Below are 27,733 nucleotides of genomic sequence, written 5' to 3'. Positions count from 1 at the left end.
TACATAATTATTCTATGTATTTTATCAACGATTTGCTTGTCATTAAATCCATCAATATTCCATTCATAAATGGCTTTTCCAGAATATGAATTTTTGTAGGGTTCAGGTTCCTCAAAAAGTATGTCTTGAGGAGAGGGACGCTTATAATAATATTTTTCTAAGGGTTTAGAGTTATAAACAGGGTTTATCTCACTAGTATTTTGATTACCAATGTCTAAATCAACAAACATATTTGTTAAATCATTAATGTCTTCTTCGTTGGAAGAGTCTTGATTAAACATAACAGTTAAATGTAAATCTTTAAGCTTTTTCTCAAGAATACAGACAAACTCATCACCATTGGTTTCCATTTTAAATCCTTCTATAGGAATAGGAGGTTGAATTATAGGAACATTTAAAATATTAGATGTAGAAGCTTGTTCCTGAGGATTAGGCTTATTAATAAGGTCAATAATAATTTTTTGACGCGCTATTTGTTTGTTTAAAAGGTCTTTAATGGATAAAAGTTCTTTTTCTAGAGAAATAAATTGTTCTCCTAGACAAACAAGGTAGGCATTAGTATAATTGTTGGATCTAATTATGGAATTTAATTCCTTTAGAGTAATCTGGTTTTGTTCAACCCTTTGTAATTGGAGGGTAAGATAAGGTGTAGCTTCGGTATGAGAACCCAAACTTATTGTTTGTTCTGGGGGAAAAGGAGATTCCATTTTTTCTCCTTGGATACTTTCCCAAGGCTTTTGTAGGACTATCAGCTCGTCATGTTTCATGGAAACCAATTCTTATTTTTGCTTACTTATAAAGTAACTAATGAACCATTTGACAAAGGGAATGAAATCTTGGTTCATAGACATTTGAGTATAGTACTCCTCTTTAAAACTTGCTAACACAGGAGCCGAATTTTTTTTAAAAAACCATTCTCTAAAGTGGGTGTATCTTGCATGTTGAAACTCGTTATTGACAAGGTTTCTTAAATTAATACCTGGAGAATAATCTAACATTATAACTGGAAGTCCATATCTGAGGGAGTAGGTAATTCTACTCTAGGAGGATTTGGTTTTTGATATATACCATGGGGAATTTTGTTTTCGCTAAGTCTTATATTTTCAACGACTTCTATTTCTTCTCTCAATTGAGAAGTTGAGGGTCTAGCTAATTGACTAGGAGCAGAATAAAATTCATTTATAGAATTCACTGAATGTCTTCCAGACATAGATCTAGGTATTCTAATAATTCTTTTAGAGCTAAAATTTATCTCTAGATCTCCTTCACTAGATTGGATTACTTGATCAACATCCTTATTAAGGATAGGTTCTGGTTCAATGGCTTGAGGGAGGTTCCAGGTTTATGGAAAATTAATTTCATCCCATTTAAGCAACCTATTAGTTGCAACATTAGAGGTCAGCAGATTAGTTTGAACTAAAGTCGTAGTTCCTGGAAACTATATTTATTTAGCTTTGGGGTTTAAAGTGGTAAGTACTTTGTAATAAACCTTATAACATATAGCCATAATTTCACTACCATGTTTGAAATTGTAACCATTAGTATGAATGGTTAACTGCAGAGCGTCTAATAATTTTTTATCAGACATGGATAAGCTTATATTGGGGGAGACATCAAAATAAACTGGTCCGTGACACAGATTTGTCTCAACTAAAGCAGCTAAAGATTGTTTAAAATATTTACATCTACCATCTCTGATATATCCCAGGATGTTAGTATTTAATCCTAGCAAAGTCAAAGGTTTAGCAGCAACTTGTATTAAACCAACATGGATATAATTATAATTTTTAAAAGGAAGTGAATCCTTTTTCATTAAAAGTTTGATTGTCTAAGTACTTTCAGAAATTTGAATAGATTGTTCTAAACTTTTTACAGCAAAACGAGATAATATATCAATTTTTCCAAATTTATAAATTTGATTTGAATGCTACTGATGGAATTGCCCATTTATTAAGTTTATCCATTTTTTTTGGATATTCCATAAGTTCTTCATGTTTAATCAAATTATTGTGATGATTATCATCATCAGAGTCCATAAATATGGCTGGCTAAGGATGTTGTGGACAATTAGCTACCTTAGGTAAAACTAAGTAGGTAAATATAACTCTTGCTCTCAGTACAAATATATCTAGGCAACAACTGATAAGTGATCTTTGTAAACAAAAACATTGTTTAACTATCAAACCGAAAGGATAGAAGGATTTTTCCCAAATCAAAGATGTCCAATGTTTTTCAGCAAACAATTTATTTTTTAAATTCATCTTAACCCTCCCTTCCATGGAAAAAACGATGAATATAGGAAAACACTAAAAAACATTTTCAATTTTGAAAAAACCCATACAACTTTTTGCCATGATATAAATTTACTAATATCAAGAGAAAAACCTACATACTTAGTTTCTTCTAAGTTACCTAACCTTCCACAACAAAAAATTTAGCCACTAATTGTCATAGACAAATAGTTGAATTAAGAAATATACCTTAGTTTCTAACCAGGCTCTGATACCAGAAGTGTACTACAGCGGAAGTAGGATCGGAATTTTATGTATTTTAGAGAGAGAGGGTAGATAGAAGACAGAGCATACAACCAACCTTTTTAATTTCTTAAAATTGCGTGCTTACAAAAGAAAAGAAATTCCCTTTATATAAGGATACAAATGCTTATTCTTAGGATTTTGATAATAAAAAGCTTGAGTAAAAGCTTGGACATAGTCCCAATAATTAAAGTAAATATACTTTCCTTCAGCAATTCTTATTGCTTTTTCACCATTTGGGTTGAGACCCCATTCTCTTGGTAACAAGATTTTATTAATATGGCACTTACTGAAGTTTATAAAACTTTCAGGATTATTGTTTTGGTAGTGGTAAGTAACTGTTACCAATTCGGTAACAGTCAAAAGAATTTCTAGGTGAGGCCTAAATTTTCCATGAAGACCGGGATATCCTCGTGATTCGAGGTATCTCGTTTTGATAGACCATCCATCATTTGGATTTATCTTAATATCTTCTTCATCAACATACATGATTTTTTAAGTTACTGGATTTTAAAAATAATCCAGTTGTTCTTGAGATGGGTTGTTAACCGCAACTTCCTTGTAGGATGTATTTTTATTAGAGGAGGAAGCAATATCTTCCTTTTTTTGATGAAGATGCAGGTAATTGCTTCATTTTTCTCCCTTTGTAAACTGTAGTCCAATCCCCTATTAGAGGAATGTTTGATTCAGGTTGAGGTAACCTATTGTTACTCCCTCTTCCACCACGACCATAGCTGCGGCCTCTTCCCCTATATGGGGTCATCATTTTTCCCTTGCAAAAATTCACGAGTTAGGTAGTCAGCAAGTGAATTATTTTCACCTTTAATGTGTTGAATATCAAATTCAAGCATAGATAATTGAGATTTCCAGCTAGCAAAAATTTGCTTAGAAACAAGATTTTTAAGATCTTTTTCAATAATTGATTTAGCTGAGCTGCAATCAATTTTTAATAAGAATTTCTTATTAAGAAGATCATCTTGAAATTTTGAAATACATTTTATAATAGAAAGCATTTCTTTCTTGATAGTAGAATATTTAGATTGAGTAGGATTCCATTTTCCAGAAGTAAATCTAACTAAAACTTCTTTTGATGTATCAGGTATAACCAGTTTAAGGATTCCTCCATAGCCAAAGTCTGAAGCATCAGTTTCAACAATTTTGAAATACTTAGGATTAGCAGGAGATAAACAAGGCAAACATTTAACCTTATTTTTAATTCTTTGGACTGTCTGAGAATGTTCATTAGTCCAAGGGCCGGGATTTTTTCTAAGCCTAGCATGTAATATGGCAGTATCTTTAGCAAGATTTTCATAATAATCTACTATATAATTAAGACTACCAAGAAATCTTTGTAATTGTTTTTTATCTGTAATAATATTGGGAAATTTTGAAGCAAATTCAATACTTCTTCGTATAGGAATTATTGTTCCTTGGTCAATTTCATGACCTAGAAATCTAACTTTAGTTTGAAAAAATTTCATTTTTGGAGCAGATATAACTAATCTATTATGTTTAATTAATCCTTTAAATATTTTTAAATGTTTAATATGTTGATCTATAGTTTTAGAAAAAAACTAAAACATCATCAATATAAACAATTATAAATTTGGTATAAGGATTAAAAATATCATTCATAATATTTTGAAATACAGAGGGGGCATTTTTAAGACCAAACGGAAGGACATTCCATTCATAATGTCCAAAGGGTACAGTAAAGGCTGTTTTATACTTATAAGATTCATTAATTTGAATTTGCCAATAACCAGATTTCATATCAAACAGAGAGAAGATTAAAGCATTGTTTAATCTATCTAATAGGTGTTTTTTTATTAGGAATAAGATACCTAATCCATCTTAACACCTTATTAAGAGGCTTGTAATTAATAACAAGTCTTGGGACCCCACGTTCTTTTTCAGCAGCATTATTAACATAAAAGGCTGTGCAACTCCAAGGAGATTTGGATTTTCTTATTAATTTTTTCTCCAAAAGAGATTCTATCTCTTTTTTGCATAGCTCCAAATACTCATGGTTCAATTGAGCTGGCCTAGCTTTGGTGGGAATCTGACTTTCATTAAAGTTATCAAGATAAGGTAAAGAAATAACATGTTTCTTTCTATCCCAAAAAGCATTTGGTAAATCATTACACACTTCTTTTTTTAAACTTGTTGCTCAATCAATTTGATTTGTTCTTTTATTTCATTTTTTTATAAATTAAAGATATTAGTTTTGTGAGCTCAATTCTCTCTTTGGATAAGGTAGGATCTACGAGGCATGCCAATGACCAAATGTACCATTTAAGAGGTTGATTTCTAATGAAAGGTAACTCATTGGCTAAACTAAGTTCTTTCCACCATCTGTTCATAATAATGAAAAATACAGAGTTGTGTGAGGACCAGCTTATTTTTTCTAATATCAGAAAATAAAATATTTCATAAAATTATTTAGCATGCATACTTGGAAATTTGAGCAATCTCTTGATGATATAATTGTTGCCGCACAGTGAAATCTATTTTTGCCAATACTTGAAAAGAGCTTCATCTTGAACGATCCAGGTTTCATATTCTTCACAAACCTTGTTAGCAATGGGATCATCATCGGATTTGAAGATCGGAGGGATTGTCGGATTTGCCACGAATTTGTGAAGTTTGTGGGAGAGGATGATACATTCTATCCATAGGAGAAAGTTGTTCTCCTGAAGCTTGATGGATAGTTTCGGTCCAAAGACGCTATGATTTGTGGAGTTTGAAAACGATCCAAGTGGTGTATTTGGTTCAGTTGAAGCCGCAATTGATGGTGAAGATGAAGGTGCAAGAGGATAAGATCGGAGCTTCTCTGAAGCTCAGAACTCAAGCAAGATGATGATGGAAAAAAAGAAGAGTAGCAGAAGAGAAAGGATCGGAGGCGATTGATACCATACTAGAATTGTAAAATGCTCTACATTATGATTGAATATCTTTTTGTGTGTAAACTTCACAACTTACAATACAATAGTTACTAGTATTATATACTAGGCATAGCAAGTAACTTTAATGTAACAAACTTTTAACCACCTAACCAACTATTTTAACTGCATAACCTATATGGAACAGAATAGTACAAGTATAATGGAATATATAGAATGCACACTTCTAATACTCCTCTTATTTTGCTCAAACCTTAATTCACCTTTCTTTTCAAACTTTCGTTATTCCTTCTTTCATTATCATTATGTAGCGATAAAGAATTACTCAAAGTTTTGAGTTTAATTCCAAGAGTACAATATATCTTATTAAACTTGATCATAAAGTAAGGAATGTATTTGATCCTCTAACAATGGAAGGGAGTGTTTATCATCATAACTATACATCAATGGTACCATCCTTGCAAGATTTAGTGAAGCATTTTTAAATTCTTTATTGAAATGGCTATCAAATAGACACTCTTTATTGATGCTTTTCCATGCATTGCATATTTTACTAATAACCTCGTTTCTTGCTTTTCTCTTACAATAATACTCTGGCTGGTCCATCATTAGACAACTCACATATGATCCATCTTTTCCTTGTTGATTCTCGTCCTTTATATATATTTTGTCATAAAAAAATTTAAAAAATATTAATTAGTACTCAATATATACAACAAATTAAATAATATCAATGTATTTTCTATATGCAATATATTTTAACAAATAACATCATAAAATGTGTTTACCTCTGCATCTCCCAAGTCATCCCAAAGTCGGAGAATTGTAGCAGGAGATGAAATAATGGGTGGGATTGTGTCTAATTTTTCAATATTTTGTTTGGTTATTCCTTTCCCTAAAAGAAAGAAAAGGTGAACCAACACTACATGCACTCCACAACTTACTATCCCATTCTTTAAATACTCTTCAGCATTTGGCAACTTCCCTGAAGCAAACCACTTTGCTTCGACTAGAAATGCTTTGCACAAACTCTCCCACTGCATGAAAAAAATGTTTAAAATTTTGTATTTTAATTACAAGAATGCTATATATATATATATATATATATATATATATATAGACTATTAATACTAATATATGTATATAAACTTATTTTTAATTACTGCGTTTCGAAGCGAATCTCTGGGGTTCCATGCATGCTTTTGATAGATGTTGAAGCTTATTTCATTTGTTTGATCATAAAGAACCTTGAAACATGTTTTCATATAATTTGGTAGTTTCTCCATAGCTGTGTCAATATTCCAACTGCACTCAACAATTATTAATCAATCAATCATTCATTTTATTTAATTTTTATTTTCATCTTAGAAATGTAATAAGCGACTATCATGCAATTTACCTCGAAACTGCTTCGGTAAAAAGAGTTAAATCATCCAGAGTTCCATAAATATCAAAAATATCATCAATTATATAGATTAAAGATATTGGTTTTGTGAGCTCGATTCTTTCTTTGGATAAGGTAGGATCTATGAGGCATGCCAATGACCAAATGTACCATTTAAGAGGTTGATTTCTAATGAGAGGCAACTCATTGGCTAAACCAAGTTCTTTCCACCATCTGTTCATAATAATGAAAAGTACAGAATTGTGTGAGGAATAACTTATTTTTTTTAAAATATGAGAAAATAAAATATTTAATAAAATTATTTAGCATGCATACTTGGAAATTTGAGCAATCTCTTGATGGTATAATTGTTGCCGCAGAGTGAAATCTATTTTTGCCAATTCTTGCAAAGAACCAAACCATGCATTTGTGCCATATAAGTGACCATGGAATTTTCTAGCATTGAACAAAGGCAAGCTTTTGTGAAAAGGATATTCTAATGTTCTCTTTACAAACATAGCTTCATGATTATCCAGCTGTGCCAATTTTCCATTTAGGATCCTCCTACTAAATTCTTCAGCTTCATCAAGTATATCTTCCCCTTCCATGCTTAGATGAGAGGCTTCAAACAAATCTATCATTCCTTTGATATTTTCACCTAATTTTGGATTGAACTTTTCCTTCTTATTTTTGAACTTGTTAAACACCTCTTTAATGTTAATTTCCAATAACAAATATATTAGTCTCCTAATATTCATTATAAAATAAAAAAAAGGAAAATCACTTGTGTAAAATCTAACCTGAAGGAACAAAGTGACATTGTTGTCTTAATAGTCTGAAGCGAAGTGCGGATTCACGAAGATCACGATGAGGACTCACATATTCTCTTGTTAGGAATGCTTCAATTTCTTCTTGAAAGTGGTAATCAATATTTAGTCGTTGCATGGCATCAACCATGTACAAACCTTTCAATGAATTTTCATTAACATTCTTAAGTTCATACGTAACCACCTCAAGTTTCTCGGAAGGATAATTAGTGTTGCTGATATCTATGAGTGCGTTGCGCCTTTCTATTTCAACACTATCAATGTTCCACTTGGAAAGAGATTCATGTTTGAGAAGTTGTGGATTTGTTGAGACAATTTGTGGTTTCAAAGAGGATAGACACAATTTGAAATGCATGGCAAAGAAATATAGTTTAGTCAAGTGGTCACTAGCAACACCTATATATAGGATCCATGAAAGAACATATATATATATATATATATATATATATATATATATATATATATATATATATATATATATATATATATATATATATATATATATATATATATATATATATATATATATATATATATATATATATATATATATATAGAAATGCTAGACTTACACTAAAGTTAACATATACACCGTATTAACATATACACCGTATTAATATACCCCACATATACTAATTTTATTTTTTATTAATTTATCTAGCTTTGATTTCCGTGCCACCAGCAATTTGCTTTCTTGTATGCTACGGTGTAGGCAAAAGTGAGTGTATGAATAGCAAGGCTCTATCTAATATGATACTTTTTTCCTTCTATCTATCACAAAATGTTCAATATTTTAGCAATTTATTTTATCATATTTAATTATTGATTGAATAATTTAAAAATTTAATATTAGAAATATATTTTATTTATTTAAATTTTAGATATTTTTAATGTATTTTAAATTATAAATAATTGTATCCAATTTTTTTGTAATATAGTAGTAATAGTATAACTAGTCAGAATGTGCATGTCACTATCAAAGTGAAAAAGATATAACTTTCCACATGTTTATTTTTGAATATTTTAATATATAATCATATTAACTACTTATCAATTAACAATTTAGTTGAATGATCACTAAATTAAATAAATTACAATTTAATTAAGTATGAGTACCAACGGTTGTTCTAGAGTTTAATCCGTAATAATATATAAATTTTTTGTATTTTCTATAATATACCATTATTAATAAATTATTAATATTTATAAATTATTAAATTATAAAAATAATTTATTTTATTGGTACGAACTTATTAAAAACATACGAGTAAAATGAATATTAAAAATAAATAAAATCTCATCAAGTATGTCGATAAAATAACTCTTACAGACTATACACATACAAGACAAAAAGAGAAAAAAAAATTAAGTGTATTATAATTGCTATAGTATACATTTACTGATAACAGAGTATTATGTTATTATCTATTGTCATGGAAAACATTATACATCATCGATTTGTTGTAGTTATTCATAAATGCTACTTTAACTGTGGATTAACTAAAATTCAATTGTTTTTAGACTTTAAACATATATAATTAACTCACAGCGAGAGAGAGGGTAGATAGAAGACAGAGCATAAGAAGTGTACTACAGCAGAAGCAGGATCGAAATTTTATGTATTTTAGTGAGAGAGGGTAGATAGAAGACAGAGCATACAACAAACTTTTTATTTTCTTAAAATTGCGTGCTTACAAAAGAAAAGAAATTCCTTTTATAAAGGGATACAAAGGCTTACTATTTAAGCCTGTAAGAGCTACCTATGATAGCCGGTTACAATAAACAAAGGTGAATTATTATTGTCGGGTACACTTTGGGCCCCATCGTCAATAATAATTAACAAAATACAAACTTTCTCACAAAAAGCTGAAAATATTCTTTCCCTATTCCAAGGAAAGATGCTTGCATGTGCCTTCTTCCAAGATAAGATGCTTTCATATCTTTTCTTTTGTCTTTAGCAATGTTTTTTCTCATAAGATAATATTCTTATCATTTATTGTTTTTTGAAATGGTAGACAAGATAAGATTCTCTCTTGTCCATTTCTCTTTGTCTCGGGATTCTATTATCTCTTGCTTTGTCCTTTGTCTTTTGAGCCATAGATTGAATCATGGCATCCCAAAAATCTTCATCAGCATGGTCCCCTGCTTGGGCTTCTCCTGCTAAACAATCAAAATTGTTGGAATCCAATGATCCCATAGAAGAGCTAGTCTTCATAGATGAATTTTTATCTTTTGATGTCTTTGTTGGAAAAGTGGAGAAGAAATGATTCTTCATATAGTCCAAAGTTCTGACCATAATTTCTTCTTCTGTTTCATTTGGATATTTTCTTTGGAAGAAGTTCTTCAAATTTCCCATGGACATTTGTTGCGAGCTCTGCTCTTTGACTTTATTATTTTGATCTTCAGCTATGGCAGCTTGAATCAGAATAATTTTATTCTGGATTTCTTCATAACTCATCTTGTTCCACCATTTATAGAATAAATTTCTTTCTAAAATTGGAATGTTGAATTTATCTTGAGATATGGTGATAGACCATCTCCATATCCAAGGAATCTGAAATTTGGCAAATAATAAAAATGGACATTGCCCTATGATTAAATTTTCAGATAAAATATTTATGATAAGTGGACTATTATCACACCAGGGATTGTACAAATCAAGTAATTCTTTGGGTAAAATTTCCAAAGACTGACCAAATTTAGTCCACCATTCATAAAACCAATTTGGTACTGGTCTATTAATCATTTCTGAATTAATAGAGAAAAACCAAGAATGCTTATTCTTAGGATTTTGATAATAAAAAGCTTGAGTAAAAGCTTGGACATAGTCCCAATAATTAAAGTAAATATACTTTCCTTCAGCAATTCTTATTGCTTTTTCACCATTTGGGTTGAGACCCCATTCTCTTGGTAACAAGATTTTATTAATATGACATTTACTGAAGTTTATAAAACTTTCAGGATTATTGTTTTGGTAGTGGTGAGTAATTGTTACCAATTCGGTAACAGTCAAAAGAATTTCTAGGTGAGGCCTAAATTTTCCATGAAGACCGGGATATCCTCGTGATTCGAGGTATCTCGTTTTGATAGACCATCCATCATTTGGATTTATCTTAATATCTTCTTCATCAACATACATGATTTTTTCAGTTACTGGATTTTAAAAATAATCCAGTTGTTCTTGAGATGGGTTGTTAACCGCAACTTCCTTGTAGGATGTATTTTTATTAGAGGAGGAAGCAGTATCTTCCTTTTTTGATGAAGATGCAGGTAATTGCTTCATTTTTCTCCCTTTGTAAACTGTAGTCCAATCCCCTATTAGAGGAATGTTTGATTCAGGTTGAGGTAACCTATTGTTACTCCCTCTTCCACCACGACCATAGCTGCGGCCTCTTCCCCTATATGGGGTCATCATTTTTCCCCTGCAAAAATTCACGAGTTAGGTAGTCAGCAAGTGAATTATTTTCACCTTTAATGTGTTGAATATCAAATTCAAGCATAGATAATTGAGATTTCCAGCTAGCAAAAATTTGCTTAGCAACAAGATTTTTAAGATCATTTTCAATAATTGATTTAGCTGAGCTGCAATCAATTTTTAATAAGAATTTCTTATTAAGAAGATCATCTTGAAATTTTGAAATACATTTTATAATAGAAAGCATTTCTTTCTTGATAGTAGAATATTTAGATTGAGTAGGATTCCATTTTCCAGAAGTAAATCTAACTAAAACTTCTTTTGATGTATCAGGTATAACCAGTTTAAGGATTCCTCCATAGCCAAAGTCTGAAGCATCAGTTTCAACAATTTTGAAATACTTAGGATTAGCAGGAGATAAACAAGGCAAACATTTAACCTTATTTTTAATTCTTTGGACTGTCTGAGAATGTTCATTAGTCCAAGGGCCGGGATTTTTTCTAAGCCTAGCATGTAATATGGTAGTATCTTTAGCAAGATTTTCATAATAATCTACTATATAATTAAGACTACCAAGAAATCTTTGTAATTGTTTTTTATCAGTAATAATATTGAGAAATTTTGAAGCAAATTCAATACTTCTTCGTATAGGAATTATTGTTCCTTGGTCAATTTCATGACCTAGAAATATAACTTTAGTTTGAAAAAATTTCATTTTTGGAGCAGATATAACTAATCCATTATGTTTAATTAATCTTTTAAATATTTTCAAATGTTTAATATGTTGATCTATCGTTTTAGAAAAAAACTAAAACATCATCAATATAAACAATTATAAATTTGGTATAAGGATTAAAAATATCATTCATAATATTTTGAAATACAGAGAGGGCATTTTAAAGACCAAACGGAAGGACATTCCATTCATAATGTCCAAAGGGTACAATAAAGGCTGTTTTATACTTATAAGATTCATTAATTTGAATTTGCCAATAACCAGATTTCATATCAAACAGAGAGAAGATTAAAGCATTGTTTATTCTATCTAATAGGTCTTTTTTTATTAGGAGTAAGATACCAAATCCATCTTAACACCTTATTAAGAGGCTTGTAATTAATAACAAGTCTTGGGACCCCACGTTCTTTTTCAGCAGCATTATTAACATAAAAGGCTGTGCAACTCCAAGGAGATTTGGATTTTCTTATTAATTTTTTCTCCAAAAGAGATTCTATCTCTTTTTTGCATAGCTCCAAATACTCATGGTTCATTTGAGCTGGCCTAGCTTTGGTGGGATTCTAACTTTCATTAAAGTTATCAAGATAAGGTAAAGAAATAACATGTTTCTTTTGAAGGATAGAAAAACACTTAGAAAGGGGGGATTGAATAAGTGTGACTTAAAATCTTGAGTGATAAAAATAAAATGCACAATTATTTTTATCCTGGTTCGCTGTTAACGAAGCTACTCCAGTCCACCCCCGCAGAGATGATTTACCTCAACTGAGGATTTAATCCACTAATCGCACGGATTACAATGGTTTTCCACTTAGCCGCAACTAAGTCTTCCAGAGTCTTCTGATCACAACCTGATCACTCCAGGAACAACTGCTTAGTTCACTCCTAAGACTTTTCTAGAGTCTACTGATCAACACGATCACTCTAGGCTTAGTTCACTCCTAAGACTTTCTGCTCAGCCAACTGCCAAGACTTCCTGCTCAGCTAACTGCCAAGACTTCCTGCTCAGCTAACTGCTAAGACTTCCTAGAGTATACTGATCAACTGATCACTCTAGTTCCTTACAACTTAATGTAATCTATTCAAGAGTTTACAAATGCTTCTTAAAAGCGATAATCACAACTGTGATATTTCTCTTACAATTTAAGCTTAATCTCACTAAGATATTACAACAGCAATGTAGTGAGCTTTGATGAAGATGAAGATTCTGAGTTTAGAGTTGAACAGCGTTTCAGCAAGTTAATTTGAATTGTCTTTGTTCAGGATCGTTAACCTTGCTTCTCATCAGAACTTCATATTTATAGGCGTTGAGAAGATGACCGTTGAATGCATTTAATGCTTTGCGTGTTCCGTACAGCTTTGCATTTAATGTTATACGCTTTTGTCAACTACCTCGAGCCTTGTTCACGCTGTGTCTACTGACGTAGCCTTTAGTAGCTTTAACGTTCCTTTTGTCAGTCAGCGTAGTCTGCCACGTGTACTTCCTTCTGATCTGATGTTTGTGAATACGACGTTTGAATATCATCAGAGTCAAACAGCTTGGTGCACAGCATCTTCTGATCTTCTGACCTTGAAGTGCTTCTGAGCGTGATACCATCTTCTGATCTTCAGTGCTTCTGATCTCATGTTCTTCTGATGCTTCCATAGACCCATGTTCTGATTCTGCTTCGACCATCTTCTGATGTCTTGCCAGACCATGTTCTGATGTTGCATGCTGAACCATTCGAGACACATCTTCTGAGCGCTGAATTATGCGTACTCTTTATATATTTCCTGAAAGGGAAATTGCATTGGATTAGAGTACCATATTATCTTAAGCAAAATTCATATTATTGTTATCATCAAAACTAAGATAATTGATAAGAACAAATCTTGTTCTAACAATCTCCCCCTTTTTGATGATGACAAAAACATATATAAATGATATGAATTTGCGATCAGAAAGAGTAGACGGCAAAAGACAAATTACACAGCTATAGCATAAGCATATGAATATGTCTCCCCCTGAGATAAATAATCTCCCCCTGAAATAAATACTCGAAGAACTTTGATAAAAGACTTCCCTGATTATTTCGGTAGAGACGATCATATAAGCTTCTGCCTTCAGAGAATTCATAGCTTCTGACTTCTGCTTCCATTGGACAGCTTCAGAACTTGAATTTCTTTAGATCCTTAGAACACTCACAGCTTCTGACTTCTGCTTCCATTCAGGACAGCTTCAGAACTTGAGTTTCTTTGATCTTCAGAACATTCACAGCTTCTGATTTCTGCTTCCATTCAGGACAGCTTCAGAACTTGAATTTCTGGATCTTTTGGAGCATTCACATCTTCTGATTTCTGCTTCCCTCGGATAGCTTCAGAACTTTGAATGTCTACCAACATCACTTCATGCTAGATTTGTATCAGAACATTGTTGAATGTACCAGAGCATCATCTGAGCATCTCTACATCCTGAAATGTTACAGAACAAAAAACTAAACGACAAAAGTCAGCATGAACGAGTTAGAACATAGAATGTATATTCAAATACATGATATGTATCAGAGCCAAATGTATCAGAGCATTTAGGCTAAAAACATGTATCAGAGCAAATAATGTATCAGAGCCATAACATTATATGTATCAGGGCAAATAGAATTTTGTCATAACAGGATAGACAATGATATTCAAATTCTATTATCAGTGCTTCTGATTCATTCTTCTTTCTTGCTTCTGATCTCTGAAGCTTGACAGCACTCAGCTTGCTTCAGTTTCCATGGTTTTGCTTCTAGTGTTTGCTTTGAAGATTCACTTCACTTCTCTGTACCTGCAAAACACTTAAACCATATAGAACTTGCAGTTCTTGTTAGTGAATGTGTGGGAGCCTTTACCCAGCAACTGATAGATTTAATCAAATCATTTATCATTTATCTTCTCCCCCTTTTTGTCATAACATCAAAAAGAATATATAAAAAGATTCAGATGTATAAAACGACAAAAGATAACATTTACTGGAATGTAAAACACAAAGGAACTTTTTCATTGATCAGCAAAAGAGGATTACAAGAAGAATGCATGAAAACAGATGTAACAAGGAAAGGAAACTACAAAGACCAAAAGACTAAGATCCTAGCCTACGCAAAATCCGCGCCAGAACATCATGAATCCCGTCAGTGCTTGTAGCTTGCCTTGTCATGAAGGAACGAAACTCAGCAGAGATTTTCTTCTTCCAACTCATCTGCAGAGCTTTTCTTCTTCCACTGATGTCATGAATCCCGTCAGTGCTTGTAGCTTGTAGCACAGAAGACCGGGGTTTCCACACCACAATATCTCTGCAGAGATTTTCTTCTTCCAACTCATCTGCAGGTATCTTCTCTTCAAGAACTCTTCTGTTCCTGATGAGACAGTGATGGCTGCTCTCACCAACTTCCAACCGGAGACCACGAACACCAGGGGCTTCAGACATAATCCTTCTCTGAGTGTCTGTAGCCTTATCCAGAAAATCCTGACGAAAGGTATTCCAGAGGTTGTTTGTAGCATACTCATCCAGATGATTAAGGTGAGCGGCACCAAGAATCTCCAACCAGCCATTTACATCAGCATGTAAAAGCTCCAGATATGTTTGAGTGGGAGGGGTTGGAGGGTTGACAGTGATCCTTGAGTCGGGAAGAACAACACTATAGGGATTAGGTGTTCTGGGGGGAAAAGGGTATGAGAGGGATGAAGAAATATCTGAAGGAAGGGTTAAAGGAGAGGAGATATCAGATGGTGAAGAAGGTGGTTCCGAGAGGATGAATGAGGAGGAAGAGGTGGTGGAGGTCTTTGAAGAGGGAGGTGATTGACGAGAATCGTCAAGGGGTTGATATATTTTGAGAGGGTCATAGGAGATCCTAACTCTTTTAGGTTTGGATTCTGGTTCAGCAGATGCCTTTCTCTTTTGTTTCCTATCATTGTCTTGATTCCCAGAGTTTGACGATGGATTCATGATGAACTTTCAGATATTGGAAATTGCTAGGGTTTTTGATATGAAAAGAGAGAGATGAAAAAGAAACCGAATGCAGAGAGAGAGAAATATGAGAGGGAAAAGAACCGTTTGAAGAGTATAAAAAGAAAACTGAAAGAGAGTAAATGATGAAAAGCATTTAATGTTACGTGACATGAGGAGAGATAATAATGACAAAAGACGTGATTTGCACAGTTACCTAAGTAGACGTCCCCTCAACTGCACGCACGCTTGTCCAGGAGTAGTGAACACGTGTTTACCATCTGGATAGCCAGTTACAGCTGTTTTGCTTTAAAGAGAGATTCTGAATCAACTTAGACACTGAAACGTTAGTAATAACTGAATCACAATTTCTAATTGATTTCTATCAGAACTTCTTAACAAAAATTTCATATCAAAGGATACTCATACGTAAGAATTTCTCATCTTCTCATTCTGAGCTTGTTTCTGAAGACCCAATTTGTACCAATTATATTGAATCCATCTGGTCTAGGAACAAGATCCCAAACATCATTCCTTGTAAACTGATTTAGTTCTTCTTGCATATCAATTATCCAGTCTGGATCTTCTAGAGCATGATCAACAGAAGTTGGCTCGATCAAAGATACAAGACCTAATTGACAGTCTGCATTGTTCCTAAGGAATGCTCTTGTTCTGATTGGATCATCCTTCTTTCCAAGAATGACATCTTCTGAATGACCAGAGATGAGTCTGGATGATCTTCTGACAGATGGTTCTTCAGAAATACTTAGATCCTCCAGAGAAGCTGATACTTGATCTTCAGATTCTTTGCTTCTGAGAAGCTCTGCTTCTGATGCGTTGCTTCTTGGCTCAACAACTTCTGATATGTCAATATCACAACCTGCAAAATTATCAACTTGCTTTGGTTTTTCAGAACCAAGCTTATCATCAAACCTGATATTGATTGATTCTTCCACAACCAATGTTTCAGTATTGTATACTCTGTAGCCTTTTGAGCGTTCAGAATATCCAAGAAGGAAACACTTTTGAGCTTTGGAATCAAACTTACCAAGATGATCTTTAGTGTTCAGAATAAAGCATACACATCCAAAAGGATGGAAATATGAAATGTTAGGCTTTCTATTCTTCCACAATTCATAGGGAGTCTTATTAAGAATAGGTCTGATAGAGATTCTATTCTGAATATAACATGCAGTGTTTATTGCTTCTGCCCAGAAATGCTTAGCCATATTGGTTTCATTGATCATGGTTCTGGCCATTTCTTGAAGAGTCCTATTCTTTCGTTCTACAACCCCATTTTGCTGTGGAGTTCTAGGACAAGAGAAATCATGGGCAATACCATTTTCTTTGAAGAATTCTTCAAAGGATCTGTTCTCAAATTCACCACCATGATCACTTCTGACCTTTATGATTTTACACTCTTTTTCAGATTGAATCTGAATGCAGAAATCAAAGAACACTGAATGAGTCTCATCCTTGTGTTTCAAGAATTTTACCCATGTCCAGCGGCTATAATCATCTACGATGACTAATCCATATTTCTTTCCTCTGACAGATGCTGTTTTGACTGGGCCAAACAGATCAATGTGCAAGAGTTCTAATGGCCTTGAGGTAGAAACAACATTCTTAGACTTGAATGCAGGTTTGGAGAACTTGCCCTTCTGACATGCTTCACAAAGAGCATCTGATTGGAATTTCAGATTAGGGAGTCCTCTGACGAGATTCAGTTTGTTAATCTGAGAGATCTTTCTCAAACTAGCATGACCTAATCTTCTGTGCCAGACCCACTGCTCTTCAGAAACAGACATAAGACAAGTCACCTTCTGACTCATAAGATCTTGCAGATCTGTCTTATAAATGTTGTTCTTCCTCTTGCCTGTAAATAGGATTGAGCCATCCTTCTGATTTACAGCCTTGCAAGACTTTTGATCAAAGATTATATCATAACCATTGTCACTTAATTGACTGATAGATAAGAGGTTATGAGTTAATCCTTCTACAAGAAGTACATTAGAAATGGAAGGAGAGTTACCAGACTTTATAGTTCCAGAGCCAATTATCTTGCCCTTCTGATCTCCTCCGAACTTGACTTCTCCTCCAGACTTAAGTACCAGGTCTTGGAACATAGACCTTCTTCCTGTCATGTGTCGCGAGCATCCAGAGTCCAGGTACCATGACATGTTGTGCTTTGTCCTTCTTGCAGCCAAGGATATCTGCAATAGGAATAATCTTATCCTTAGGTACCCACATCTTTTTGGGTCCTTTCTTGTTAGATTTCCTCAAGTTCTGATTGAACTTGGGTTTTACATTATAAGCAATAGGAGGAACAGCATGATAATTCTTAATGTGAGTTTCATGATATTTCCTAGGTTGTGTCACATGCTTCTTAGTGTGTGTTATGTGAAAACTTTGTGCATGTGAGGTGTGCCTAATATCATGAGAGTGGCCATACTTGAACTGATCATACAATGGCTTGTATGTAATTTTCATTTCATCAACAGGTTCAAGTTTGTATGGGGTTTCACCCTCATAACCAATGCCAACTCTTTTGTTTCCAGACACAGCATATATCATAGAAGCTAGCTGACTTCTGCCAATACTTCTAGATAAGAACTTTCTGAAACTTAAATCATATTCTTTCAGAATATGGTTCAGACTAGGAGTGGATTTTTCTGAATCAGAAGGAGATCCAACATTATTGGATAATTTTAAAAGTTTTTCTTTTAATTCAGAATTCTCCAACTCAAGCTTCTTTGTTTCAAATTCAAATTGCTTTTTCAGCTTTTTGTATTTGAGACTAATCTGAGACTTGAGTTCCAGAAGTTCAGTTAGACCGGAAACTAACTCATCTCTAGTAAGTTCAGAAAATACCTCTTCAGAATCTGATTCTGATGTAGATTCTGATCCGTCATCTTCTGTCGCCATCAGCGCACAGTTGGCCTGCTCATCTTCTGAATCATCTTCTGACTCATCCCAGGTTGCCATAAGACCTTTCTTCTTATGAAACCTTTTCTTGGGACTTTCCTTCTGAAGATTTGGACATTCATTCTTGTAGTGTCCAGGCTCATTGCATTCATAGCACATGACCTTCTTTTTGTCAAATCTTCTTTCATCAGAAGATTCTCCACGTTCAAATTTCCTTGAACTTCTGAAGCCTCTGAACTTCCTTTGCTTGGTCTTCCAGAGTTGATTTAGCCTTCTGGAAATCATGGACAGTTCATCTTCTTCTTCAGATTCTGATTCTTCAGGATCTTCTTCTCTAGCCTGAAAAGCGTTAGTGCATTTCTTGATATTAGATTTTAATGCAATAGATTTACCTTTCTTTTGAGGCTCATTTGCGTCCAGCTCAATCTCATGGCTTCTCAAGGCACTGATAAGCTCTTCCAGAGAAACTTCATTCAGATTCTTCGCAATCTTGAATGCAGTCACCATCGGACCCCATCTTCTGGGTAAGCTTCTGATGATCTTCTTCACATGATCAGCCTTGGTGTATCCTTTGTCAAGAACTCTCAATCCAGCAGTAAGAGTTTGAAATCTCGAAAACATCTTTTCAATGTCTTCATCATCCTCCATCTTGAAGGCTTCATACTTCTGGATTAAGGCAAGAGCTTTTGTCTCCTTGACTTGAGCATTTCCTTCATGAGTCATTTTCAAGGACTCATATATGTCATAGGCCGTTTCCCTGTTAGATATCTTCTCATACTCAGCATGAGAGATAGCATTCAGCAAAACAGTTCTACATTTATGATGATTCCTGAAAAGCTTCTTTTGATCATCATTCATTTCTTGCCTTGACAGCTTTACGCCTCTGGCATTTACAGGATGTTTGTAACCATCCATCAGAAGATCCCATAGATCACCATCTAGACCCAGAAAGTAACTTTCCAGTTTATCTTTCCAGTATTCAAAGTTTTCACCATCAAATACCGGCGGTCTAGTATAACCATTGTTACCGTTGTATTGCTCAGCAGAGCCAGATGTAGATGCAGGTGTAGGTATAGTCCTTTCACTTTCATCAACCATCTTTTAGATGAAGCGTTTTTCTCTTCCTGAATCTTTTATAAACACGGTTAAGTGCTTGCACCTTAGAACCGGCGCTCTGATACCAATTGAAGGATAGAAAAACACTTAGAAAGGGGGGATTGAATAAGTGTGACTTAAAATCTTGAGTGATAAAAATAAAATGCACAATTATTTTTATCCTGGTTCGCTGTTAACGAAGCTACTCCAGTCCACCCCCGCAGAGATGATTTACCTCAACTGAGGATTTAATCCACTAATCGCACGGATTACAATGGTTTTCCACTTAGCCGCAACTAAGTCTTCCAGAGTCTTCTGATCACAACCTGATCACTCCAGGAACAACTGCTTAGTTCACTCCTAAGACTTTTCTAGAGTCTACTGATCAACACGATCACTCTAGGCTTAGTTCACTCCTAAGACTTTCTGCTCAGCCAACTGCCAAGACTTCCTGCTCAGCTAACTGCCAAGACTTCCTGCTCAGCTAACTGCTAAGACTTCCTAGAGTATACTGATCAACTGATCACTCTAGTTCCTTACAACTTAATGTAATCTATTCAAGAGTTTACAAATGCTTCTTAAAAGCGATAATCACAACTGTGATATTTCTCTTACAATTTAAGCTTAATCTCACTAAGATATTACAACAGCAATGTAGTGAGCTTTGATGAAGATGAAGATTCTGAGTTTAGAGTTGAACAGCGTTTCAGCAAGTTAATTTGAATTGTCTTTGTTCAGGATCGTTAACCTTGCTTCTCATCAGAACTTCATATTTATAGGCGTTGAGAAGATGACCGTTGAATGCATTTAATGCTTTGCGTGTTCCGTACAGCTTTGCATTTAATGTTATACGCTTTTGTCAACTACCTCGAGCCTTGTTCACGCTGTGTCTACTGACGTAGCCTTTAGTAGCTTTAACGTTCCTTTTGTCAGTCAGCGTAGTCTGCCACGTGTACTTCCTTCTGATCTGATGTTTGTGAATACGACGTTTGAATATCATCAGAGTCAAACAGCTTGGTGCACAGCATCTTCTGATCTTCTGACCTTGAAGTGCTTCTGAGCGTGATACCATCTTCTGATCTTCAGTGCTTCTGATCTCATGTTCTTCTGATGCTTCCATAGACCCATGTTCTGATTCTGCTTCGACCATCTTCTGATGTCTTGCCAGACCATGTTCTGATGTTGCATGCTGAACCATTCGAGACACATCTTCTGAGCGCTGAATTATGCGTACTCTTTATATATTTCCTGAAAGGGAAATTGCATTGGATTAGAGTACCATATTATCTTAAGCAAAATTCATATTATTGTTATCATCAAAACTAAGATAATTGATAAGAACAAATCTTGTTCTAACATCTTTCTATCCCAAAAAGCATTTGGTAAATCATTACACACTTCTTTTTTTAAACTGTTGCTCAATCAATTTGATTTGTTCTTTTATTTCATTTTTTTATAAATTAAAGATATTAGTTTTGTGAGCTCAATTCTCTCTTTGGATAAGGTAGGATCTACGAGGCATGCCAATGACCAAATGTACCATTTAAGAGGTTGATTTCTAATGAAAGGTAACTCATTGGCTAAACTAAGTTCTTTCCACCATCTGTTCATAATAATGAAAAATACAGAGTTGTGTGAGGACCAGCTTATTTTTTCTAATATCAGAAAATAAAATATTTCATAAAATTATTTAGCATGCATACTTGGAAATTTGAGCAATCTCTTGATGATATAATTGTTGCCGCACAGTGAAATCTATTTTTGCCAATACTTGAAAAGAGCTTCATCTTGAACGATCCAGGTTTCATATTCTTCACAAACCTTGTTAGCAATGGGATCATCATCGGATTTGAAGATCGGAGGGATTGTCGGATTTGCCACGAATTTGTGAAGTTTGTGGGAGAGGATGATACATTCTATCCATAGGAGAAAGTTGTTCTCCTGAAGCTTGATGGATAGTTTCGGTCCAAAGACGCTATGATTTGTGGAGTTTGAAAACGATCCAAGTGGTGTATTTGGTTCAGTTGAAGCCGCAATTGATGGTGAAGATGAAGGTGCAAGAGGATAAGATCGGAGCTTCTCTGAAGCTCAGAACTCAAGCAAGATGATGATGGAAAAAAAGAAGAGTAGCAGAAGAGAAAGGATCGGAGGCGATTGATACCATACTAGAATTGTAAAATGCTCTACATTATGATTGAATATCTTTTTGTGTGTAAACTTCACAACTTACAATACAATAGTTACTAGTATTATATACTAGGCATAGCAAGTAACTTTAATGTAACAAACTTTTAACCACCTAACCAACTATTTTAACTGCATAACCTATATAGAACAGAATAGTACAAGTATAATGGAATATATAGAATGCACACTTCTAATACTCCTCTTATTTTGCTCAAACCTTAATTCACCTTTCTTTTCAAACTTTCGTTATTCCTTCTTTCATTATCATTATGTAGCGATAAAGAATTACTCAAAGTTTTGAGTTTAATTCCAAGAGTACAATATATCTTATTAAACTTGATCATAAAGTAAGGAATGTATTTGATCCTCTAACAATGGAAGGGAGTGTTTATCATCATAACTATACATCAATGGTACCATCCTTGCAAGATTTAGTGAAGCATTTTTAAATTCTTTATTGAAATGGCTATCAAATAGACACTCTTTATTGATGCTTTTCCATGCATTGCATATTTTACTAATAACCTCGTTTCTTGCTTTTCTCTTACAATAATACTCTGGCTGGTCCATCATTAGACAACTCACATATGATCCATCTTTTCCTTGTTGATTCTCGTCCTTTATATATATTTTGTCATAAAAAAATTTAAAAAATATTAATTAGTACTCAATATATACAACAAATTAAATAATATCAATGTATTTTCTATATGCAATATATTTTAACAAATAACATCATAAAATGTGTTTACCTCTGCATCTCCCAAGTCATCCCAAAGTCGGAGAATTGTAGCAGGAGATGAAATAATGGGTGGGATTGTGTCTAATTTTTCAATATTTTGTTTGGTTATTCCTTTCCCTAAAAGAAAGAAAAGGTGAACCAACACTACATGCACTCCACAACTTACTATCCCATTCTTTAAATACTCTTCAGCATTTGGCAACTTCCCTGAAGCAAACCACTTTGCTTCGACTAGAAATGCTTTGCACAAACTCTCCCACTGCATGAAAAAAATGTTTAAAATTTTGTATTTTAATTACAAGAATGCTATATATATATATATATATATATATATATATATATATATATATATATATATATATATATATATATATATAGACTATTAATACTAATATATGTATATAAACTTATTTTTAATTACTGCGTTTCGAAGCGAATCTCTGGGGTTCCATGCATGCTTTTGATAGATGTTGAAGCTTATTTCATTTGTTTGATCATAAAGAACCTTGAAACATGTTTTCATATAATTTGGTAGTTTCTCCATAGCTGTGTCAATATTCCAACTGCACTCAACAATTATTAATCAATCAATCATTCATTTTATTTAATTTTTATTTTCATCTTAGAAATGTAATAAGCGACTATCATGCAATTTACCTCGAAACTGCTTCGGTAAAAAGAGTTAAATCATCCAGAGTTCCATAAATATCAAAAATATCATCAATTATATAGATTAAAGATATTGGTTTTGTGAGCTCGATTCTTTCTTTGGATAAGGTAGGATCTATGAGGCATGCCAATGACCAAATGTACCATTTAAGAGGTTGATTTCTAATGAGAGGCAACTCATTGGCTAAACCAAGTTCTTTCCACCATCTGTTCATAATAATGAAAAGTACAGAATTGTGTGAGGAATAACTTATTTTTTTTAAAATATGAGAAAATAAAATATTTAATAAAATTATTTAGCATGCATACTTGGAAATTTGAGCAATCTCTTGATGGTATAATTGTTGCCGCAGAGTGAAATCTATTTTTGCCAATTCTTGCAAAGAACCAAACCATGCATTTGTGCCATATAAGTGACCATGGAATTTTCTAGCATTGAACAAAGGCAAGCTTTTGTGAAAAGGATATTCTAATGTTCTCTTTACAAACATAGCTTCAAGATTATCCAGCTGTGCCAATTTTCCATTTAGGATCCTCCTACTAAATTCTTCAGCTTCATCAAGTATATCTTCCCCTTCCATGCTTAGATGAGAGGCTTCAAACAAATCTATCATTCCTTTGATATTTTCACCTAATTTTGGATTGAACTTTTCCTTCTTATTTTTGAACTTGTTAAACACCTCTGTAATGTTAATTTCCAATAACAAATATATTAGTCTCCTAATATTAATTATAAAAAAAAAAAAGCAAACTCACTTGTGTAAAATCTAACCTGAAGAGATAAAGTGACCTTGTTGTCTTAATAGTCTGAAGCGAAGTGCGGATTCATGAAGATCACAATGAGGACTCATATATTTTCTTGTTATGAATGCTTCAATTTCTTCTTGAAAGTGGTAATCAATATTTAGTCGTTGCATGGCATCAACCATGTACAAACCTTTCAATGAATTTTCATTAACATTCTTAAGTCCATACCTAACCACCTCAAGTTTCTCGGAAGGATAATTAGTGTTGCTCATATCTATGAGTGCCTTGCGCCTTTCTATTTCAACACTATCAATGTTCCACTTGGAAAGAGATTCATGTTTGAGAATTTGTGGATTTGTTGAGACAATTTGTGGTTTCAAAGAGGATAGACAGAGTTTGAAATGCATGGCAAAGAAATATAGTTTAGTCAAGTGGTCACTAGCAACACCTATATATAGGATTCATGATAGAACATATATCTACCATGCTATATTTTTTCTATCTATCACAAAATGTTCAATATTTTACCAATTTATTTTATTATATTTAATTATTTAATAAATAATTTAACTTTTTAATATTTAAAATATATTTTATTTATTTAAATTTTAGATATTTTTAATATATTTTAATTTATAAATAACTGTATCCAATTTTTTTGTAATATACTCCCTCCGTCTCATAATAAATATCTTATTTGAGCAATGCACGGTTTTTAAGAAAATGATTGAATGTGTTGGTTTTAGTAAAAAAAATAATATCATTTATTAGAAATCTCCATTTAATAGTAGTTTAATAGCGTGAAAGTTAATAAATAGGGGTATAATAGTGGAAAAATAATAATGATTGATGCATTGGAATTGTAAATAGACAATTAATTTGAGACAGGGAAAAAATGCAAATAAGACACTTATTATGAGACGGAGGGAGTAGTAGTAACAGTATAACTTGTCAGAACGTGTCACTATCAAAGTGAAAAAGATATAATTTTCCACATGTTTATTTTTTAATATTTTAATATATAATCATATTAACTACTTATCAATTAACAATTTAGTTGAATGATCACCAAATTAAATAATTAAATAAATTACAATTTAATTAAATATGAGTACCAATGGTTGGTCTAGAGTTTAATCCGAAATAATTTTTTTATGTATATTTAGTGGCGCTCATGCAACTTTATAAAAAATAAATAAAAATTTAAATACAAAATGCACTTGGATTCCATTATCAACAACAAAACAAACTTTTTTACAGAGCAGAAAATATTCTTTCACTATTTCAAGAAAAGATGCTTGCATTGTCCAAGAAAATATGCTTGCATGGTCCAAGAAAAGATGCTTGCATGGTCCAAGAAAAGATGCTTGCATGGGCCTTCTTCCAAGATAAGTTTTTGGCATTATAATCACCAAAATAATTTGATTAAGCATGAAGAACTTATGGAATATCCAAAAAAATTGGATATACTTAATAAATGGACAATTCTATCAGTACCTTCAAATCAAATTTATAAATTTGGCAAAATATATATATTATCTCGTTTTGCTGTAACAAGTTTAGAACAAACTATTCAAATTTCTAAAAGTACTCAGACAATCAAACTTTTAACGAAAAAGGATTTACTTCCTTTTAAAATTATAATTATATCCATGTTGGTTTAATACAAGTTGCTGTTAAACCTTTGACTTTGCTAAGATTAAATACTAGCATCCTGGGATATATCAGGGATGGTAGATGTAAATATTTTAAACAATCTTTAACTGCTTTAATTGAAATGAGTATGTGTCATGGACCAGTTTATTTTGATGTCTTTCCCAATATAAGCTTATCCATGTCTGATAAAAATTTATTAGACGCTCTCCAATTAACTATTCATACTAATGGTTACAATTTCAAACCTGGTAGTAAAATTATGGCTATATGGTATAGGGTTTATTACAAAGTCCTTACCACTTTAAACCCTAAAGCTAAACAAATATCGTTTCCTAGAACTACTACTTTAGTTCAAACAAGTCTGCTAACCTCTAATGTTGCAACTAATAGGTTGCTTAAATGGGATGAAATTAATTTTCCAGAAACCTGGAACCTCCCTCAGGCCATTGAACTGAAACCTATCCTTGATAAGGATGTTGATCAAATAATCCAATCAAGTGAAGGAGATCTAGAGATAAATTTTAGCTCTAAAAGATTTATTAGAATACCTAGATCTATGTCTGGAAGACATTCTGTGAATTCTATAAATGAATTTTACTCTGCTCCTAGTCAGTTGGCTAGATCATCAACTTCTCAATTAAGAGAAGAAATAGAAGTCGTTGAAAATATAAGACTTAGAGAAAACAAAATTCCCCATATTATATATCAAAAACCAAATCCAATTTAGATATTTTTAATATATTTTAATTTATAAAGTATTGTATCCAATTTTTTTGTAATATAGTAATAATAGTATAACTTGTCAGAACGTGTCACTATCAAAGTGAAAAAGATATAATTTTCCACATGATTATTTTTAAATATTTAATATATAATTATATTAACTACTTATCAATTAACAATTTAGTTGAATGATCACCAAATTAAATAATTAAATAAATTACATTTTAATTAAGTATGACTACCAACGGTTGGTCTAGAGTTTAATCCGAAATAATTTTTTGGTATATTTAGTGGTGCTCATGCAACTTTATAAAAAATAAATAAAAATTTAAATACAAAATGCACTTAGATTCCATTTTCAACAACAAAACAAACTTTTTTACAAAAGCAGAAAATTTTCTTTCACTATTCCAAGAAAAGATGCTTGCATTGTCCAAGAAAATATGCTTGCATGGTCCAAGAAAATATGCTTGCATGGTCCAAGAAAAGATTCTTGCATGGGACTTCTTCCAAGATAAGTTTTTGGCATTATAATCATCAAAATAATTTGATTAAGCATGAAGAACTCATGGAATGTCCAAAAAAAACTGGATATACTTAATAAATGGACAATTCCATCTGTACCTTCAAATCAAATTTATAAATTTGGCAAAATATATATATTATCTCATTTTGCTGTAGCAAGTTTAGAACAAACTATTCAAATTTCTAAAAGTACTCAGACAATCAAACTTTTAACGAAAAAGGATTTACTTCCTTTTAAAAATATAATTATATCCATGTTGGTTTAATACAAGTTGCTGTTAAACCTTTGACTTTGCTAGGATTAAATACTAGCATCCTGGGATATATAAGGGATGGTAGATGTAAATATTTTAAACAATCTTTAACTGCTTTAATTGAAACGAGTATGTGTCATGGACCAGTTTATTTTGATGTCTCTCCTAATATAAGCTTATCAATGTCTGATAAAAATTTATTAGACGCTCTCCAATTAACTATCCATACTAATGGTTACAATTTCAAACCTGGTAGTAAAATTATGGCTATATGGTATAGGGTTTATTACAAAGTCCTTACCACCTTAAAACCTAAAGCTAAACAAATATCGTTTCGTAGAACTACTACTTTAGTTCAAACAAATCTGCTAACCTCTAATGTTGCAACTAATAGGTTGCTTAAATGGGATGAAATTAATTTCCTAGAAACCTAGAACCTCCCTCAGGCCA

At 32.8% G+C, this 27,733-nt stretch overlaps 2 protein-coding genes across 2 annotated transcripts; both read right to left on the bottom strand.

Annotated features, from left to right (window-relative positions):
- Positions 1–5,457: 5,457 nt before the first annotated feature.
- LOC131607547 ((3S,6E)-nerolidol synthase 1-like) lies at positions 5,458–8,029 on the bottom strand. Its single transcript, XM_058879540.1, has 6 exons — positions 7,622–8,029; positions 7,158–7,530; positions 6,837–7,055; positions 6,601–6,742; positions 6,226–6,474; positions 5,458–6,091 (listed from the first exon to the last, which is right to left on the bottom strand). Exons 1-6 carry the CDS (start codon positions 8,001–8,003, stop codon positions 5,804–5,806), a joined length of 1,653 nt encoding a protein of 550 aa, XP_058735523.1. The 5' UTR covers positions 8,004–8,029; the 3' UTR covers positions 5,458–5,803.
- A 13,658-nt stretch (positions 8,030–21,687) lies between these two features.
- LOC131607546 ((3S,6E)-nerolidol synthase 1-like) lies at positions 21,688–24,533 on the bottom strand. Its single transcript, XM_058879539.1, has 6 exons — positions 24,151–24,533; positions 23,688–24,060; positions 23,367–23,585; positions 23,131–23,272; positions 22,720–22,968; positions 21,688–22,585 (listed from the first exon to the last, which is right to left on the bottom strand). Exons 1-6 carry the CDS (start codon positions 24,530–24,532, stop codon positions 22,298–22,300), a joined length of 1,653 nt encoding a protein of 550 aa, XP_058735522.1. The 5' UTR covers position 24,533; the 3' UTR covers positions 21,688–22,297.
- Between the last annotated feature and the right edge of the window lie 3,200 nt (positions 24,534–27,733).

This window comes from Vicia villosa, linkage group LG5, assembly GCF_029867415.1.
Source record: "Vicia villosa cultivar HV-30 ecotype Madison, WI linkage group LG5, Vvil1.0, whole genome shotgun sequence".
In the NCBI taxonomy this organism is placed as follows: Eukaryota; Viridiplantae; Streptophyta; class Magnoliopsida; order Fabales; family Fabaceae; genus Vicia; species Vicia villosa.
The sequence above is the reverse complement of the archived record's forward strand: the minus strand, read 5'-3'. Positions and strand labels throughout refer to the sequence as shown.

Bases quoted from the DNA above. Each gene is read 5' to 3' on its own strand.
- LOC131607547 (XM_058879540.1), bottom strand. From the start codon at position 8,003: ATGCATTTCAAATTGTGTCTATCCTCTTTGAAACCACAAATTGTCTCA. The intron at 6,475-6,600 runs GTAATTAAAAAT...TTTTTCATGCAG, and splicing joins GAGATTCGCTTCGAAACGCA to TGGGAGAGTTTGTGCAAAGC. The intron at 6,092-6,225 runs GTAAACACATTT...ATATATATAAAG, and splicing joins ATGACTTGGGAGATGCAGAG to GACGAGAATCAACAAGGAAA.
- LOC131607546 (XM_058879539.1), bottom strand. From the start codon at position 24,532: ATGCATTTCAAACTCTGTCTATCCTCTTTGAAACCACAAATTGTCTCA. The intron at 23,586-23,687 runs GTATGCATGCTA...TATTATGAACAG, and splicing joins GAGATTGCTCAAATTTCCAA to ATGGTGGAAAGAACTTGGTT. The intron at 22,586-22,719 runs GTAAACACATTT...ATATATATAAAG, and splicing joins ATGACTTGGGAGATGCAGAG to GACGAGAATCAACAAGGAAA.